Consider the following 18,484-nt stretch of genomic DNA (forward strand, 5'->3'; position numbering starts at 1 on the left):
TTGTGTTGTGTGTAGATTTTTAGCAGCATCTAGTGGTAAGATTGTGAATTGCAACCAATGCATAGAGGACAAACATGTCATCATCTGAGACAACAGAGTGACAAAACTCTATAGTGACAGTTTTAGCCATTTAGGGCTACTATAGAAACATGGTGGCACGAAATGGCGACTTTCATGTAAGGAGACCCACGGTGTAGATAGATAAAAATGGCTCATTTTAAGGTAATATAAACAATACAGTTGATTATGTAAGGTCTTTATACACCACTGATAATATAGTTATGTATATTATATTGCATTTCTGTCAGATCCTTTTAAAAGTCACACAATGCACCTTTAATGTAAATATAGACCAAAGATAAGGCAGACTTATTGTGTTTAGTTGTTAAACACTATAGCTAAACATGGTGCTAGCACACCAATATAAGAGGTTTGGTTCACACACACTAACTGATAAACTGATAGCCTTGAATAAAGCATCTGCTAAACGCATACATGTGAAGGCTAGTGGCTGTCATATGAAGATGTTGGTCAGTAGTTGTCACAGGATGCTGATAGATTACTTCTGCATTATTCATGCAGTCTCCTGTTGTGCACCACATTGCCACAATAGGCTGCTTTATTTACAGAGAGTTTGTAAAAGATGCATCTTAAGTGTATAACTGAAAGTAAAATTGGGCGTACTGACCCAAAATGTACATCAGGGTATTTTTCAAAATTATGCCGTTTCACGGTATGACAGTATTGTTTTTTTCATGCACGACTAGGTGTTAACCACATTTTCCTCTGCAGAAGATTGACTCAGAATGTCTTATTTTATGTCGTGATGAGTGAATATGGTAAAAAATAAAAAATTGTAGATGCACAAAACAATTATTGATTCATTTAGTGCAGTGGTGCCCAAACTCGGTCCTGGATGGCTGGTGTCCTGCAGAGTTTAGCTCCAGCTTCAGCATTCATGCCTTAAAGGAAAACACCACCGTTTTTCAATATTTTACTATGTTGTTACCTCAACTTAGATGAATTAATACATACCTATCTTTTTTCAATGCGTGCACTTAATCTTTGCACAGTTCTTCTTGAATGTGTTAGCATTTAGCCTAGCCCCATTCATTCCTATGGCTCCAAACAAAAGTTTTATTTTGTGCCACCATACTTATTCGTGTAACTACTTATGTAACATTCTTTAAATAGGGAAAACATGGAAGTGTTTGGTGGCTTCTAAATTCATCCCTGTTTGGAGCCATAGGAATGAATGGGGCTAGGTTAAATGCTAACACATTCAAGAAGAAATGTGCAAAGATTAAGTGCACGCGTTAAAAAAAAGATAGGTGTGTATTAATTCATCTAAGTCGAGGTAACAACATAGTAAAATATTGAAAAACTGTGGTGTTTTCCTTTAATGAGCTGATTCAGGTGTGTTTGATTAGGGTTGGAGCCAAACTCTCCAGGAAGTCATTCCGATTTATTCAGTGAAGTGCAATAAAAAGAAGTGTAATCTTGGCAGTATTTCATAGTAGTGCTTCGTCGTTTTAACTCATCACCCTTAATTCAGACCGAAAGCACTACTTTGGTAAGATATGGTTTCAGTTGCCATCAGTGGTGTTCTCACTATCTCTTCTCACTTTCTCTTTCTCTCTCAGTACACAGAGGAATTGTTGCGTCAACAGCAGTTTTTGGAGGTGTATTTAGAGGGCACACGTTCTCGAAGTGGAAAGCCGTCTCCTGCCTGTGCTGGCATGCTCTCTATAGTGGTGGACACGCTGTGTACCGGCAGCATCCCTGATGTTTTGATCGTGCCCGTTGGCATCTCATACGACCGCATTATTGAGGGAAACTACAACAGCGAACAGCTGGGAAGACACACTGTTGACCAATATCACCTTAAGCATTTGGGTGATTCTCATGAAATCCAGACTTAGAAGGTGTCCAGCATTAGAATTCTTAAAAAGCCCTTGAAGCCAATTTGTTTAAGATATAAGATTAAGGTCTGAACTTACTATAACCATTTTAGAGGATTTAAAAAATAACTATAGAATTACTTTATAGAATTTTTTAGATTATCATTATTAAAAAATTATCATTACTGCAACATGAAATTACATTAAATATATGCATTTACAAACTCATGTTTCGGTAATGAGAACTAAAAAGTTGTCTAGGTACTATGACAAACAAAATTTCCACTTTTATCTGGAGAGAAAAAATAAGAACTGCTTACCTGGTAGCCATCTTGAGTGTCACAGTCAATTATGTCCCTTCCAACAAATATATTTTTTTAAATGTTAGTTCCTTGAGGGCTTAAACAATTGTTGCGGAGGATGAGAAATTTGGTCTTGGACACATTTATATTTTTTATTATTGTCTCTACATTTTCCAATGATCACCAAATACCACATGTTTCTTTACTGTAAATGTTTAATAGTATACGATGCATTTTTTATTTTTTAGATTTTTTAATTATAAATATTTCCATGTCAAAAGACCCAAATCCAGTCATGGACACATTGCGGTAATAAAAATTTTACTCTTAAATGTGGAAAAAGCAACAAAATTGGCTTATATGATGTCATTTGAAATCATGTGCAAATAGTACATGAAGAGATGTTTGTAACAGTATGTTTCTTATTTTGATACTCTTACTTTGCATTTACTTTTTTATCAAAATGTTTCATGACACCTAATTTCGCGAGAATCACCCATTTGTCATTTTTGAGTCTTTTTGTAAATATTTGTGATGCTGCCTATGAAATTCAGGCTAATTCTGAGATTTGAACCTTACTCAGTCAATATTAAATATATAGTATATTTTCACAGAATGTTCGCTTTTTGCTACCTTATCTATAAGCATAGAAAATGTTCGCAAATCTACCCATCAGCGTGCATAAACCGATTTTGCTTTCGCTTTAAGGGAAGACCGAAGAAAAATGAAAGTCTTTGGGGTGTGGCCTGTGGCGTGTTCAGAATGCTCCGGAAGAACTACGGATGTGTGCGTGTGGATTTCACACAGCCCTTTTCCCTAAAGGTTAGAAAAGTTTGTCAGCACATGAACTTATTGAAATTCACACAAGATCTCTTCTCTAATGCCTGGGTTATGTTTCCAATGCTGCAGGAGTACCTGGATACGCAACGCAGTCGCCATCTCCAAACCACTCTGACCCTGGAGCAGGTCCTTCTTCCCACCATCATCGCTGCCCAGTACGGTCATTACATTGGCAGCAACCAACACCCAACATAATAACTTGGACTGGTGCATACTGGTATGTGGATGAATCCGTGTGGCTTACAAGATCATGTTGGATTTGTTTCTGTGCAGGCCTGATCACGCTGTTGTTAATGGAGAAGATGGAGATCATCTGAATTTCAGAGACCTGACAGATGAACCCTGGAGGAGGCAGGTTATCGCTAACCTAGCCAAGCACGTACTCTTCAGTAAGAGACACATAAAGCCAAGATGCATTTGATTTTGTATGCTCATTGTTTTATCATGGGTCAAGATCATGGGTTTGACCCCGGAGAACACATGTGATTACAAATCTGATCTTTTTGTGTTTCCCATAGCGGCCAGCAAGTCATCCGCTATCATGTCCACTCATATCGTAGCCTGTCTCCTCCTATACCGACACAGAGAGGTAAGCACAGACAAGTATTATGTCATCATGGTGACCTTTTTCCACAGCATCTACTGGTGCACTCGCTGACAAATGGTTATTTGTACTGGGCAGGGTGTGCTGCTGTCTAAACTGGTGGAGGATTTCTTCAACATGAAGGAAGAGATCTTGTCACGCGACTTTGACCTGGGATTTTCCGGGAACTCGGAGGATGTGGTGATGCACGCGCTCAGCCTCCTGGGAAACTGCTTGAACGTCACCAGCACCAATAAAAACTCAGAGTTCATCATCGCCCCTCGCAGCACAGTTCCCGCGCTCTTTGAGCTGAATTTCTACAGCAATGGCCTTTTCCATGTCTTTATCGCCGATGCCATTATAGGTACAGTAAAGCGTCCCCCATATGCCATATGTACCATATGCATCACAACCGTTTTAGCACTATGTGTATGTTTGGACATTTAGGTGTAGATTGACCTTGAGGTTTAAGTTTGTTATTTGTATGCTAGCTTGCACTGCGCTGGCCCTGCTGAAAGAACAACCAGCAATAACTTCAGCACGTGAGCAGAGTTCCTCGTCCACGTTGCTGAGCCAGGAGAGACTCATCCGCAGGGCTGCTGGACTCTCCCACTTTCTGTCCAATGAGGTGGCAGTGGCAATGGTACGTCTTCACAACACTATCCTAAAGCAACAGCACCATCTAGTGGTTAAAGTTGAATATCTTGAGCCGTGTTCTGCAGATAAAAGTCTGTAAAAACACTGTGATTTACTGTTTTCTGCATGAAATCGTCCTACATAATGGAAGATGATGGAAGCACTGCAAATTAGTAATTTAATGTAATGTTAAGTAATGTAATTCTATGAAAAATAATGATATATTTAATTTTTTACTAGGCTATATCAAATATTGAAATGAAAGTTAAAACAATGATTCACATCAGACTTTGATTCTCATAATCTCCCAATTTGATTTCTTTTCCCCGCCAGTGTTTTTTTTTTTTTTTTTTTAAATTGACAGCAAGCGCATTTTTATGATTTTCACAAAAATTAAATCCCTTCCAGAAAATGTTCTTCTTTAAATATATAAACTTACAATATATCAAATGAAAGAACAAACCCACTGCTTTCAAACAAATAAAAACATTCATTTGTTTTCTTTCTGTCACTTCTTAACTCTTTCCCCGCCAGCATTTTTCATGATTTTCACAAAAGTTTAATGCCTTCCAGAAAATGCTCCTTTTTAAATATATAAACATACAATATATGAAATAAAAAAACAGATCCTCTGCTTTCAAACAAAAAAATCTGTTTCATCCTACCTTAATGTGTTCTGTTCTTATCACCTCTCAAATATGTGTAGGTTTCATCAAAAACACCACATTTTGAGCAAAAAGCAGAGATAATTCCATTTTTGTGAAGGACTTTTGATAGAGATCAGATGCAGAGCGATCTTTAAAACATACACGGACATACAGCTGTTTGCCCTAGGGCAATACTTCCGGTTTATATTAAGTTAATATAAACCTGGTGGATAATAGCGGTATTGCAGATTGACGAGATAACTCATCAATGGCGGGGAAAGAGTTAAATATGGGTAGGTTTCTTCAAAAATATAACATTGTGAGCAAAAAGCTGAAATAATTGAATTTATGTAAAGGACTTTTGTAGGAGATCATATTCAAAGCGATAATCAAAACATACAGAGTTTTAACTGTTTGGCCTTAGTGGATGCTTCCGTGTTTTATTAGTTGGGTAAGAGCGCCACCTGGTGGATAATAGCGAAAATATGGATTGTCGAAAAAACCCGTCAGAAAACTTTTTCTCTTAACTCATTCCCCACCACCCTTTTTTTTTTAAAGTTGCCCACCTGCATTTTTGGTGATTTTGGTGAAGTTTCACAAAATGCCTTCCTGTAAAATTTTCTTCTAAAATAATTATATAAACATACAAATATATTAAAAAGAAAGAACAGACCCTCTGCTTTCAAACAAACAATACGCATTCATTCTATCTGTATTTATTTCTCTTAAATATGGATATTTTTCTTAAAAAAAAACCAATTTTTAGCAAAAAGCTGAAATAATTGCATTTTTGTGAAAGAATTTTATTAGAGATCAGATTCAGTATGATTATCAAAACATTCACGGAGTTTAAAATTATTTAAAAAAAAATATTTTTGTAAGTGCACCATCTAGTGGATAATCGCTGTATTACAGATTAACACAAAAACTAATCAGGAACACGTTTTTTCATGCAAATGTTTTCTCTTCTAATTTTGAAAAATGCTAACAGTAGCCGAATAGCAATAAAATCACGATCCCACCCTCCATTCAAATCGCCATCCAAAGTCTCGCTTCTTTCAAAACACATGAACACGCACAGATCAGACGTCCAGGTCTCATGTCTCATTCACCAGTGAGAAAGCTTTGCAGTACAAAGTGAATAACATTACCAAAATAACCAAAATAAACAACTGGTTTACATCAGAATTAGTTAAAGCACACTTTCGGTTTTATAGACGTAGTAACTATATCGTTACGCTACTCCGTAAACGAACACAAATTTCATAAGCAACACAATGTTTCATCAAAGTAGAATATCTGAATCCATCTCAATACAAAGATATCACGTACCTACCATACCAAAATAAACAGAGCAACGACCCTTTCAGACCCTTTGCCTCCTGCTGCTGTTTGCATCTCGTGGTAAAGCAGTAAAGTTATCGATGTTCATTTGGGTTTTTGCTCTTTGCTGATCCAGGCAGTTTTTGCTGTTGTTGTTTTAAAAGGTGTCTTTCGTTTTGTGGCTCCTGTGCAGGTTGTCAGTTCAGCAGAAAAGTCTGCGATTCTCCCTCTGTTTACAGACGGGAGCGCACATGAATGCGCTGATGACGTATGGTGTCTGTGTGAACAGGCTGCGCGGTGGCATTCAAATTACGCTTACGGATGAGGGACAAAAAAGGCAACGTCCGTTCGGACCGAGATCTATGATTTGTTGAACATTTTTGGTCCTACGCATTTCACAGATGACATAAATTTCTACAAATACATTTAAACAACTTGACATAGTGATTGCTATCAGGATATGAGGAGACTTTTAACCAGCATAACTAAAAATGTTTCTGGATCAAATCAGATACCCTGCCTTTAATTGACGAGATAATTCATGATTTCGAGAAATGAATGAGATAACTGGGAAAGTTAATTGATGAGAACTTGTCATTGGCGGGGAGAGAGTTAACCTGAATTTCACAGACAGGGTCACATACAGGGGTTAAATTGGGATTTGTTATGTGGGGGGGCTCTGCGGGGAGGGTACTTTAAGGGGTAACATGTTTAATACTGATGACAGCAAAGCCACTGGTGTGTTTTAATGACATTCTGGACCTCTGATAGGATTTGATAAGTTTCAACTTTAAATCTGTGCCAGAGATTGACCACAAATATTTTATAAAGAGTGTCTGAATTTTAAATTATGCAAATCTATGAGTTTGACACCCTATATTCATTTGTTGCACAAGTCATTATGCACAATTGATCAAACTTTAAATGAAGTAAAAGGAATCAACCTCCTTGAATAATTCTATATGCATAAGATAGGCTACCCAAAATGATTAAATTAACAAGAAAAGTTACAACACACAGTACTGTATCATCAACATGTCTAATAAATTAGCAATAGAGATTCCCTATGCTGGTCAGCAGCTAAAACAATCGTAAGGTTTGATTTGTGTAATCAAAATACATAAATGTATTAAACTATACAATAAGTTATATGAAGTGTTATCCAGTTAACATACTGTAATTAGATGAGTGACATACATACTTTAGAGTCCTTAACACGTTTCTAGTCTTCTACTAAGTTTCCTCGACGTGGGCACCATTATTACCTCTCTCTCTCTCTCTCTCTCTCTCTCTCTCTCGCGCGCGCGCGCTCTCTCTCTCTCTCTCTCTTGTCTCTACAATGTCAAATGATCCTGTGTGAAAGCGCGTTCTTGAAGTTCCTGAGTTTATTCGCTCGAGTTGTATAACTTGCGCGAAGACGCGTTTAAAAGGAAAAGCGCGTGTTTCTGCGGCAATTGCGCCGCCCAATTCGCGTCATTTGCATCGCCCCGTGCGAGGACGTCTTTGCATTGACTTTGTATGTAATCTACTCGCGCAAATCGTTGAACTTGCGTTGGTGAGTATGCCCCATAATGAATGGAAACACATTATTCCCTTCACGTCAGTGCACACGCACCAGCGCAGCGAGTACACACGCACAAGCGCAGCGGGTAGACTGGCATGAGCAGAGCGAGACCTTCAGCCTATGTGCCGGAGCTTAGCATCGGACGGCCCCGGCCCAATTTAAACCCTGGTCACATATAGACCTGGCCCTGGGATATAGTCCTGCGCATTTGCTATTGCACACGCTCCAGCGCTCCGCTGTGCGCTTAGCTTTGCTTTTTCAAACCCACACCTTAAGCCTTTGTGGTTTCTAGCATATATCTTTGACTATATGACTTAACAAGTTGTGAAAGTTCTATGAAAGCAAAACTATTTGCACGTGTGCTTTAGGAAACCAATGCAGGAGTGTTTGCATAACTGCTTTAGACCAAACAGACATTTTTATATTGAGTAAAATTTGGCTCTTTTAATTAAGTTTTTTTTAACACGAGATAAAACTGTGTAGTGTTTTATAACAGGCAACCAAACTTATATAACGCGGTTAAATGTGTGACCCTGGACCACAAAACAGTCATAAGTCATACGGGTATATTTGTAGAAAAGCCTAAAATACATTGCATGGGTCAAAATAATAAATTGTTCTTTTATGCCAAAAACTTATTGGTATATTATGTAAACATCATGTTTCATGGAGATATTTTGTAATTTTTTGTACTCATATGTTTCTAAAGACTTCATTTACATTTTCTCAACGTTTAGATTTTTTCGTTGTAACTCGACCAAATATTGTCCTAGTATCCTTACAAACCATACATCAATAGAAAGAGTATTTATTTATATTTTGGAGGATGCATAAATCTCAATTTCAAAAAATAACCCGTACGAAACGTGTTTGTTTTTGTCATATTAATAAAAACTATAAGACCTATCAAATGCAGGATTGTGTGGTGAAAAATTTGATCCCAACGGTCATTGACGGTTGGCAAACATGTCATACTAGCATTCAAAGACTTCAGATTTTAGACTACGATTCCAGAAATCTATTAGGAATTTTAAAGTTTGTCTCTGACAGCCAAATCCTGGCCAAAATTACACAATGTGGACCTGGCTTTAAGTGGAATTTACACAAAACATGTTTAGATTGAACTAAATGTGTGTGATAAAATAACCATGATGTCAGTTGTTCATGCACTGTTTTATTTTGTCTTTGCTTTCTGTAGCCTTGCCAGACTTTATACCAGGTCTTGCATGATGCTGTCACCAGATTGATCGAGTACGGTGTGCTGATCGTGGCTGAGGTGAGCTGTGTGAACTTTTCTTTTAAGTCTCTCACAGTTTTGGGGTTTAAAGGTGTATTATAATAATAAAATGAGTAAATGAAATGTGTTATAAAGATGCGGTTTACATTTGCATTAGGCATGGGCGGTTACCGGTTTCAAGCTATACTGTACCGAGAGAGTCAAGGTTTCAAAACCACTAAAATTTTCTGTGATACCTTTTCCAAGTTATGAGCTGTGTTTACAGCTTTTTAAATGAAATTATGGAGTCGTGTTTTTGATTTGATGTTTACTTAAGCAATATCGCTCGAGTAGGAGTGCGATATAGCTCTATATCATCACGGCTGTGATTAGGCCAGAGGCACGAGGCCGCAGGCCGAGTGCCGGAGGCAATCACAGCCGTGATGATATAGAGCTATATCACACGACTCCGAGAGCGATATTGCTTTTATACAACAGTTCGACGGCACACGTTTGAAAAACGAAAACTAGAAAACAACAACGGAGTTATTTTAAAAGCCTCTTTGTTTGAGAACTACTTCTTCCGCCACGGATTTGAGGGCGGCCAGAATGACAGGTAAAACTTTCGGCTGCTTTGAAGCTCATAACAACTCAATGGACGGAAAAGCCGTTTCTTTATATTACTGTTTCTTGGTCACAAAGTGTAGTTTTAAGATTAGTTCAGTCGAGAATGTATCTGTATTATATTTAAATCTGCAGTCGATTAGTAAAGATAGCGCCTGTTTGAACGTTTGCTTAGTGAGATTCGGTACAAATGAGAACCAAAGCATGAGCGGACATCAGTGTTCACTCGCCCGCTGACCACCGCCCTCTCTGGGCTACATTTCTGACAGAGATACCCCGGCTCTCATGCTGGCCTTGTTTGTTTATGATCGTCAAAAATGAGATCAAATCAGCAGTATTTGGTGTCATGATCAAACTATTACTTGTTTTTTAATTCATATTTAGTGTCTTTTGTGTTGTTATTGTTTTGGCGCGAGGTAAAAGTTAATAAAACTATTTGTATAACGTTACTATTGCTTTCTCATTTATTCTTAACGTGATACGAGCACTCGATTATTATTATTAAACTTTGTTCTTGTCAGTACTATATAAAACTGTTTTTTATAAGTGTCAGAGAGATGTTTTTGCATGCTGCTTATAAATATACCAGTGGCGATATCTCATAACATGTTTTAATAGTCAGGTCACGATAAAGTAAATGATCAATGTCCACATTTAAAAGCTGCGGTGCTTACCTGCTGTTTCACGGTGTTTTCGCGTTCTGATAAGAAATATAGCTCCAGAAAAAAAACGAGTGTTTATATTCCTCTTTCCAAGTGTTAATAATCCACACGATGTGACAAGACATTTCTCCCATTAACTGTAACGTAACATCCAAGAGCGCTGATCTTTGACTAATAACTTCTGATTGGGGATTCACAGACTGATTTATGAGCTAGTAAACTAATGAGATACACGGAGAGTGATTCAAACAGCGCGTATGTGTTTTTCCATTCAGAGATGAGCCTGCTTAGGACCTCCATTCACTAGGTGGCGGAATAATACTAAAGGTGAAGCGGCTACAGTGCTGTTATCAGCACAATATCGTATGGCTCTTAGCCAATCAGATTCGAGAACCAGAAAGAACTGTTGTATAAATTTAATATATATTACAAAAATATATATTTTTTGAAAGAATATTATAATTTAAAGGCTTTATTTTTACATGGCACCGCCTAAATGTTATATGTTTATGCTTAAATATGCTTAAAAATTAAATGTATTTTGTCCAGTTGAAAAGTTTGTATACGCAGAGATTTAAAAAAAAAAATAAAAAAGATCAGTGCTTGATTATTACGCCAGAATGAGAGTATAGTTCATAGCCATATCTGCCTAGAAAATCGCAACTTTTTATTTTATGTCGGTCTTTGTACACGATGTAACTACAGAAGAGTCAAGTTTTAAATAGGAAAAAATTGAAACTCTCTGGTATTTTTATTTGCGCGATGCTAATGGTCTAGTCAGATTCAATGGATTGTGCTAAGCTATGCTAAAAATGATACCACCAGACCCAGAGATCGGCTGAATGGATTCCAAAACGGTAAAAATCAAATGTTTAACTCTAGGGGAGCTGGAAAATTTAAGAGTGTCCCTTTAAGGCCATCTATTTCGTATCTCATATCAGCCCACACATTTGCATAAGGTGCTTTTGATGGAAAATGTGCCCCCTGCACATAAACTTAGGTTTAAGTGTAACTTGTTTCACTTTCATTTCCAAAGGTAAGTTAGCTCTATTGTACTGTAGGTAGATTAAAAGAAAAACTTTATTTTAAAAACTTTATAATTGTGTTCTTATGTTTAGGAGGAGCAGGAGGAGTTAAGCCCATCTGAGGAGCCTTGGCCCAAGAAGTTTCCAGAGACTCTTACCTGGCGAAGCGATGAGGAAGATGAAGACAGTGACTTTGGAGATGAACAGAGAGACCGTTACCTGAAGGTCAACCATGAAACATTATGCTGCATGGGCCAATATATTTTTATAACTCAGTACTGCATATTACGCAATTCAGGCCCACCCCAAACTTGGAAAGAAAATAAAAATACTGATTTTACATTTCTTAAAAATAATAGATTAAAAAAAAAATATATATATATATATATATATTTTTTTTTTTTTTTTTTTTTGACAGGACAGCAGAGAATTGAAACAATAGAAGTAATATTGAAAGAGAACGGGATCTTGAAACTGGGTCATTTTTAACTTTGATTCAGTAAAACATTAGCTATTAATCATATTTTATTTAGCAGATTTTACCAAGGGTAAGATCATTCACCTAATAAAAAACACGTCATGGTTCATGTTTAACCCTGATAAGTCCCTTGGGGTCAATGTTACCCCCACGCCACTTTTATTTAGTTAAAAAACATGGTTCCCTTCATCTTAGTGGAATAAGATTTTGTGATTTTCCAGATTATCTGTCAAGATTCATTAAAAAAAAAATGGGCTTGATTCGGTCGTTCTTAAGAGGTGTAAAAAAATTCACCAAAAGAGGCCCTTTGGGGGTAAAAATTACTCCAAATAAAATGAATGGGAAATGCAAAAAATCATTTTTTCTTGTTATTCATCAAATAAAATCAATGTATCCAGAATAAATCTGAAAATGTTTACACAGAAAGGTGGGCGTGGTACTAGAGCACAAATGCATTATAGAAAAGAGATGCTCAATCGCACAAACACACAAAAAAACACACAAAGGTATGACTGCCACAGAGAGCATTTCTTATAGAATTTGGCAAAAAACAGCCACAGATGCAAAACAAAGATGTAAAATGCTCACACAGGTGTGTGTGTGCATGCCCACACACACACGCACAAACACACACACACACACACGCACACGCACACACACACACACACACACACACACACACAGACAAACACCCTTCCATTTAGTCAAATTTCTGTGGCATTTTGTAAAAACAGACATTTAAAAATGCATCAAAAACTACAAAAAATTATACTATTTGAAATATTTTTTCTTTTTAATGACCTCTCTAATGTTTATATAAACATAAATTCACAAAATGTTTCACTAAAGTAGTGATGTTGCACAGTTGGCCACATCCAGTAAAATGAATGGGTCTCTATGGGCAACTGCTGGTCAAAATGATGAATTTCTAAACTGTAACCATAAAACTGTTTTTTTCTAAACACCAAATTGTGGAATTCAACACATAACATTTAGATCAATATCTTAAAACAATTTAAATCAAAATTAGATAATAATTTATGTGACTTTTTCATAAAAATGTATATTTTACAGACAAGCTAATGGTATAGTTGAGGAATTGAGTGGTAAACAGGTACAAAAGTACTTCATACCTCCCAAACACAGCATTAATGTATAGATGGGAAGTAAACAAAAAATTTATATAATATTTGTATCATTAAAAATGTATATATTTTTTGTAATCACACTTTTAATTTCTGGGGTCATTTTTACCCCCAGGGAACTGTAACGTATACAGGAAAATAGGGGCTAATATGAGGGTTAAGGTTAATTTTTTACAATTGCAAACGCTTTAATCTTAAGCAGCTTGCATTAAAAAGGGTATAAAGTACTATTTTATCAGTATGTATGATTTCTAGGTAAATGCTGTATCACTGAGCACCAAGCTCCCTTTTAAAACGTTCAATTGTGAGATGATGATTTGCAGCCCACTACCACCTTTATGCAAAAATTCTTGTCTGTCATGACATTTCTCTAAAACCCCTTTGTGTTTTATATTTGCTTGAAGGTCAGCCCATCTGCTGAGCACCAGGAGTTTTTTGTTTTCCTGCAGAGGATTCTGACCCCGGTACTGGAGGCGTACAGCGGTGCAGCTATCTTCATACATGGCTTGAGTTCACCCATGTCTGAGAGAGAGTACACCCAGCAGCTTTTCAAATATCTATTAACACGCACAGAGAGAGGATTAGCAGCATATGGCGAGTCAACTACTTTCATTATGTGTACACATGACATTGTTTTTCCGTTGATGCAACGTGTTGGCATTTCAAGTGCAAGACAAAAACTTCCAAGTTCGTAAAATAAGACATAGTAAACAGTTGCAAAATCACTAAAGATTGCAACTAGAAACATTGCAAATAATCAAAGTCAGAATGCAAAAATGAAGAAAGTGAACCATGTCACTCGGGTTGTATTCAGCTGCAAGTACTGACACAGTGATTCACATTCAAGCTTGTGTCCCTTGTCTTTTTGCACGCTGTCGTTCATCCAATTTATCTTTCATGCACATATAAGGACTTCTTTTTTGACAGAGGTGGCATTTAGAGGCTTTTGCATCTGAGTTTCTCATATGAAACAGTCAATTACATTGATAGATGAGATGTATCATATTAAAGGATTAGTCTGTTTTCTTATAAAAAATCCAGATAATTTACTCACCAGCATGTCATCCAAAATGTTGTCTTTTTTTGTTCAGTCGAGAAGAAATTATGTTTTTTGAGGAAAACATTCCAGGATTTTTCTCATTTTAATGTACCCCAACACGTAACAGTTTTAATGCAGTTTAAAATTGTAGTTTCAAAGGACTCTAAACGATCTCAAACGAGGCATAAGGGTCTTATCTAGCCAAACAATTGTCATTTTTGGCAAGAAAAATAAAAAATATGCACTTTTAAACCACAACTTCTCTTTAAATGAGGAAGACGAGAAGTTGTGGTTTAAAAGTGATTTTTTTCTTGCCAAAAATGACAATTGTTTTGCTAGATAAGACCCTTATGCCTCGTTTGAGATCGTTTAGAGCCCCTCGAAACTGCAATCCCCAACTGCATTAAAATTGTTAAGTGTTGGGGTCCATTAAAGTCCATTAAAATGAGAAAAATCCTGGAATGTTTTCCTCAAAAAACACAATTTCTTCTCGACTGAACAAAGAAAGACATCAACATTTTGGATGAAATGGTGGTGAGTAAATTAACTAGATTTTTTTTTTAAAGAAAATAGACGAATCCTTTAAACCATACGTGCTTTTCCATACTACATGGACCATTAAAAATGACCAAAAGTTGTTGAACACTAGTCACACATTGATGTATTTAAATTAATTCAGTGGCTTAATGTGTGTACATGTACCAAAAGAAATTACCAAAAAAAGGGGGAAATAATAATATACATAAAGAATATGCAATAAATAGCATTGTTATTGTTGTCAATATTGTTATTAACAATATTAATGTTGTTTTTAATACCACACCTTTTTATTTTTTGTCTAGGCGAGAGCGCCACACACTACCTCGTAAAGAATACAGTGAAAACCTTTAAAGAGCTGGGGGTGAGAATACTGATCTTTATCTAATCACAAAAATACTTATCTTTTATATATATTTGCAGTGCACTCCTGATTGCCAGTTTGAATTGTCTGTTAATATTTAAAAGATTACTCCACTTTCATAAAACATCTCAATAATTAACTCGCTCCATGTCCTCCAAGATGTTTATGTCTTTCTTTTTTCAGTCAAAGTTTTTTTTTTTTTTTGAAAAAATTCCAGGATTTTATTCCATATAGTTGACTTTAGTGTCCCTCAATGGTTTACATTTTCAAAGCAGTTTAAAAAAATCTAAATGATCCCAACCAAGGCATTAGGGTCTTATCTAGCCAAACGATCGTCATTTTTACCAAGTCTTAACAAACCACAACTTCTCATCTTGTGTCTGGATTAACTTGTGTGAATAAAACTTGTGTTTGAATTAACCAGTTCTCGCTTTGAATATAGCCATAGATGCTGGAATGGCATAAAGAATGAATAAATTAAAAAAGAAAGAAACACTTAATAGAAATAAAAATGATTGTGACGTTAATATAAAAAAAATGTGAGCCAGCACCTCTTGAGTCTGTTGTAACTGCACAAAACACGACATATATAGACCATAGTCCAGCTCAGATACCAGTCACTTTTGGCTAAGACACTGAATTAATTGTGTAAATAAAACAATTCACTATATTTAACATGCACCATTTTTGGAATGCAATAATATCTGACACAACCACCACAACCTCAAATTTCATAAAGCATTTCAAGAACCACAAGGAAAGTTAAGGAAATCATTTAGTTATTTTTAATTTCACAATATTATCCATGATGTGTAAATCACTTCTTGCAATCTTCCAATTTAGGCTACAAATGAAATATTACTGTAAATATGTTATTCTAATGATTAAGGGTTGTCAGTAAATTAAATAATTACCATTATGTTTTGTGCATTTATTAATCATGTTTGAAAGCAGATAAACTTGGACCTAAAATAATTTTATTTCATTCAAATCCCCTTGTCCCATGTAGGGTCATGGGCAATTTTATGTACAAAATACAATTTTACAATACTATTTTAAATGGTAAAACAAATTCCTTACTTAATTTGTGTTGTTCACTCTTTTACAAATAAATCTCTTTTAAAAACATCATCAATATTTTTTCCAGGGATTTAGTTTTATGTGTATGAAGTATTTTTAATTAAAAAAATTAACAGATTAAAAAAACAATTGAAAAAAAAGAGTTTCGAACGGTTTATTTTTTGTGACGCTCTTCATAATCAAGCACATGGAAACCGACACAGCAGAATATGAATTATTTGTTGTGTGTGCATAAATTAATGTACCTTACGGTTTCAAATGCTGAATGACCATAATATACAAGTATTTTTAGGTGCATTTTTATGATGTTTGTAATGAACGCCAGGCTATTTTTTGCGATTTGTTATAATTTTATAGATGATTTTTCATCCGTCAGGGATGTTCGACTAAGGACTGCAGCAACATTTTTTATTATTTTTTATTAAGTGCTGCATTTATAATGTGATAAATTCTCACAGACATGTAATTATTTCTGAATTATTCTACACATAACTATTTAAAAACCAAAGATATGGTATGTTAATCTTTTCTTGGCAACAATAAAAACAGCAAAAAATAAATACCCTAAGCCAAATTAACCATTTTTTTATTATTTAATATTAAAATGAACCCCTTTATTTTATAACTGTCACTTGATGCTTCTCAGGACTTGACTAGACTTGCGGTGAACAAATTACTTGACTTGACTTGACTTGCTTTGCTTGCGGTGAACAAATGACTTGCTTGGGCTGTCACGTGTGACTTGTCCCCAGTCGCATAATTATGTTGAAAGGTCACACGTTACATAAGTAAAAACTTGTGGACCATTTTAAACAATAAATTGACACAAAGACATTTAATTAGTATCATTCCACATATGACAATGTTGAAACGGTCCTCTTTCTCCACACTTGTAAACATTGGAGCGGTCATTTTATATAGGCTACTTCATGCGTGACCTTTCGCCGTGTATATAATATCCGACACAATCACCACAACCTCAAATTTCATAAAGCATTTCAAGAACCACAAGGAAAGGAAATAATTTCATCATTTTTAATTTCACAATATTATCCATGATATGTAAATCACTTCTTGCAATCTTACAATTTAGGCTACAAATGAAATATTACTGTAAATATGTTATTCTTATGATTTAGGGTTGTCAGTAAATTAAATAATTACCATTATGTTTTGTGCATTTATTAATCATGTTTAAAAGCAGACAAACGTGGACCTAAAATAATTTTATTTCATTCAAATCTGCTTGTCCCATGTACGGTTATGGGCAATTTTATGTACAAAATACAATTATCTATTTTAGAATTATATAAGTGTGACTATTCATGAGGACGATTATGAAAGGGCTATCAAAATGTATTACCGCCCTGCCTATTTTAAATGGTGAAACAAATTCCTTACTTAATTTGTGTTGTTCACTCTTTTACAAATAAATCTCTTTTAAAAACATCATCAATATTTTTTCCAGGGATTTAGTTTTATGTGCACTAAGTATGTTTAATTAAAAAAATTAACAGATTAAAAAAACAATTGAAAAAAATGAGTTTCGAACGGTTTATTTTTTGTGACGCTCTTCATAAACAAGCACATGGAAACCGAAACAGCAGAATATTAATTATTTGTTGTGTGTTCATAAATTAAAGTACCTTACGGTTTCAAATGCTGAATGACCATAATATACGAGTATTTTTAGGTGCACGCTTGTCACATTTTTATGATGTTTGTAATGAACGCCAGGCTATTCTTTGCCATTTGTTATAATTTTATAGGTGCTTTTTCATCCGCCAGGGCCTAATGTTCGACTCAGGACTGCGAGCAAAATGTTTCTGCAAGTTCTGCATTTATAATGTGATAAATTGACAGACATGTCATTATTTCTAAATTATTCTACGGAAAGACATTAACTATTTAAAAACCAAAGATATGGTATGTTAATCTTTTCTTGGCAACAATAAATACAGCAAAAAAGAAATACCCTTAGCCAAATTAACTACTTTTTTATAATTTATTATTAAAAAATTTTTACTGTGACTTGATGCTTATTAGGACTTGACTTGCAGTGAACAAATGACTTGCTTGGGCTTGAACTTGAACATGTGTAACTTGTCCCCACCTCTGCATATTTATGTTTAAAGGTCACACATTACTTGTTAAATCTTGTGGAATAAACTGACACAAAGACATTTATTAGTATCATTCCACATATGACAATGTGTGAACGGTCCTCTTTCTCCACACTTGTAAACACTGGAGCAGTAGTTTTACAAACGTGTCCTTTCAACGTGATTGTAATACGTGAGGTAATGCTGGTGCATCACAAGTCTAGTGCAAAACGAGAAGTTGTGGTTAAAAAGAACTTATTTTAATTTTGTTTTGACCAATGACGATTATGCATTGGTTGAGATCGTTTAGAGCCTTTTGAAATTGTAAAATTGTATTAGGGTGATTCTCACGAAAACTTGGTTTTAAAAATGTCAAGCATGAAAATGTAAAAATTGCTTAAATTTACTTTTTTTCC

General features: G+C 35.4%; 1 protein-coding gene across 1 annotated transcript in view; it reads left to right on the forward strand.

Annotated features, from left to right (window-relative positions):
- Window positions 1-18,484, forward strand: part of gpam (glycerol-3-phosphate acyltransferase, mitochondrial) — a 37,899-nt gene that overhangs the window by 16,211 nt on the left and 3,204 nt on the right. Inside the window, exons 10-20 of the mRNA XM_073867056.1 lie at window positions 1,644-1,868; window positions 2,912-3,025; window positions 3,113-3,198; window positions 3,317-3,432; window positions 3,562-3,632; window positions 3,726-3,990; window positions 4,118-4,269; window positions 8,995-9,072; window positions 11,417-11,548; window positions 13,351-13,540; window positions 14,828-14,886. Of these exons, the coding sequence (XP_073723157.1) occupies window positions 1,644-1,868; window positions 2,912-3,025; window positions 3,113-3,198; window positions 3,317-3,432; window positions 3,562-3,632; window positions 3,726-3,990; window positions 4,118-4,269; window positions 8,995-9,072; window positions 11,417-11,548; window positions 13,351-13,540; window positions 14,828-14,886 (1,488 nt within the window). The remainder of the gene's footprint in view (window positions 1-1,643; window positions 1,869-2,911; window positions 3,026-3,112; window positions 3,199-3,316; window positions 3,433-3,561; window positions 3,633-3,725; window positions 3,991-4,117; window positions 4,270-8,994; window positions 9,073-11,416; window positions 11,549-13,350; window positions 13,541-14,827; window positions 14,887-18,484) is intronic.

Source organism: Misgurnus anguillicaudatus, chromosome 4 (genome assembly GCF_027580225.2).
Source record: "Misgurnus anguillicaudatus chromosome 4, ASM2758022v2, whole genome shotgun sequence".
Classification (NCBI taxonomy): Eukaryota; Metazoa; Chordata; class Actinopteri; order Cypriniformes; family Cobitidae; genus Misgurnus; species Misgurnus anguillicaudatus.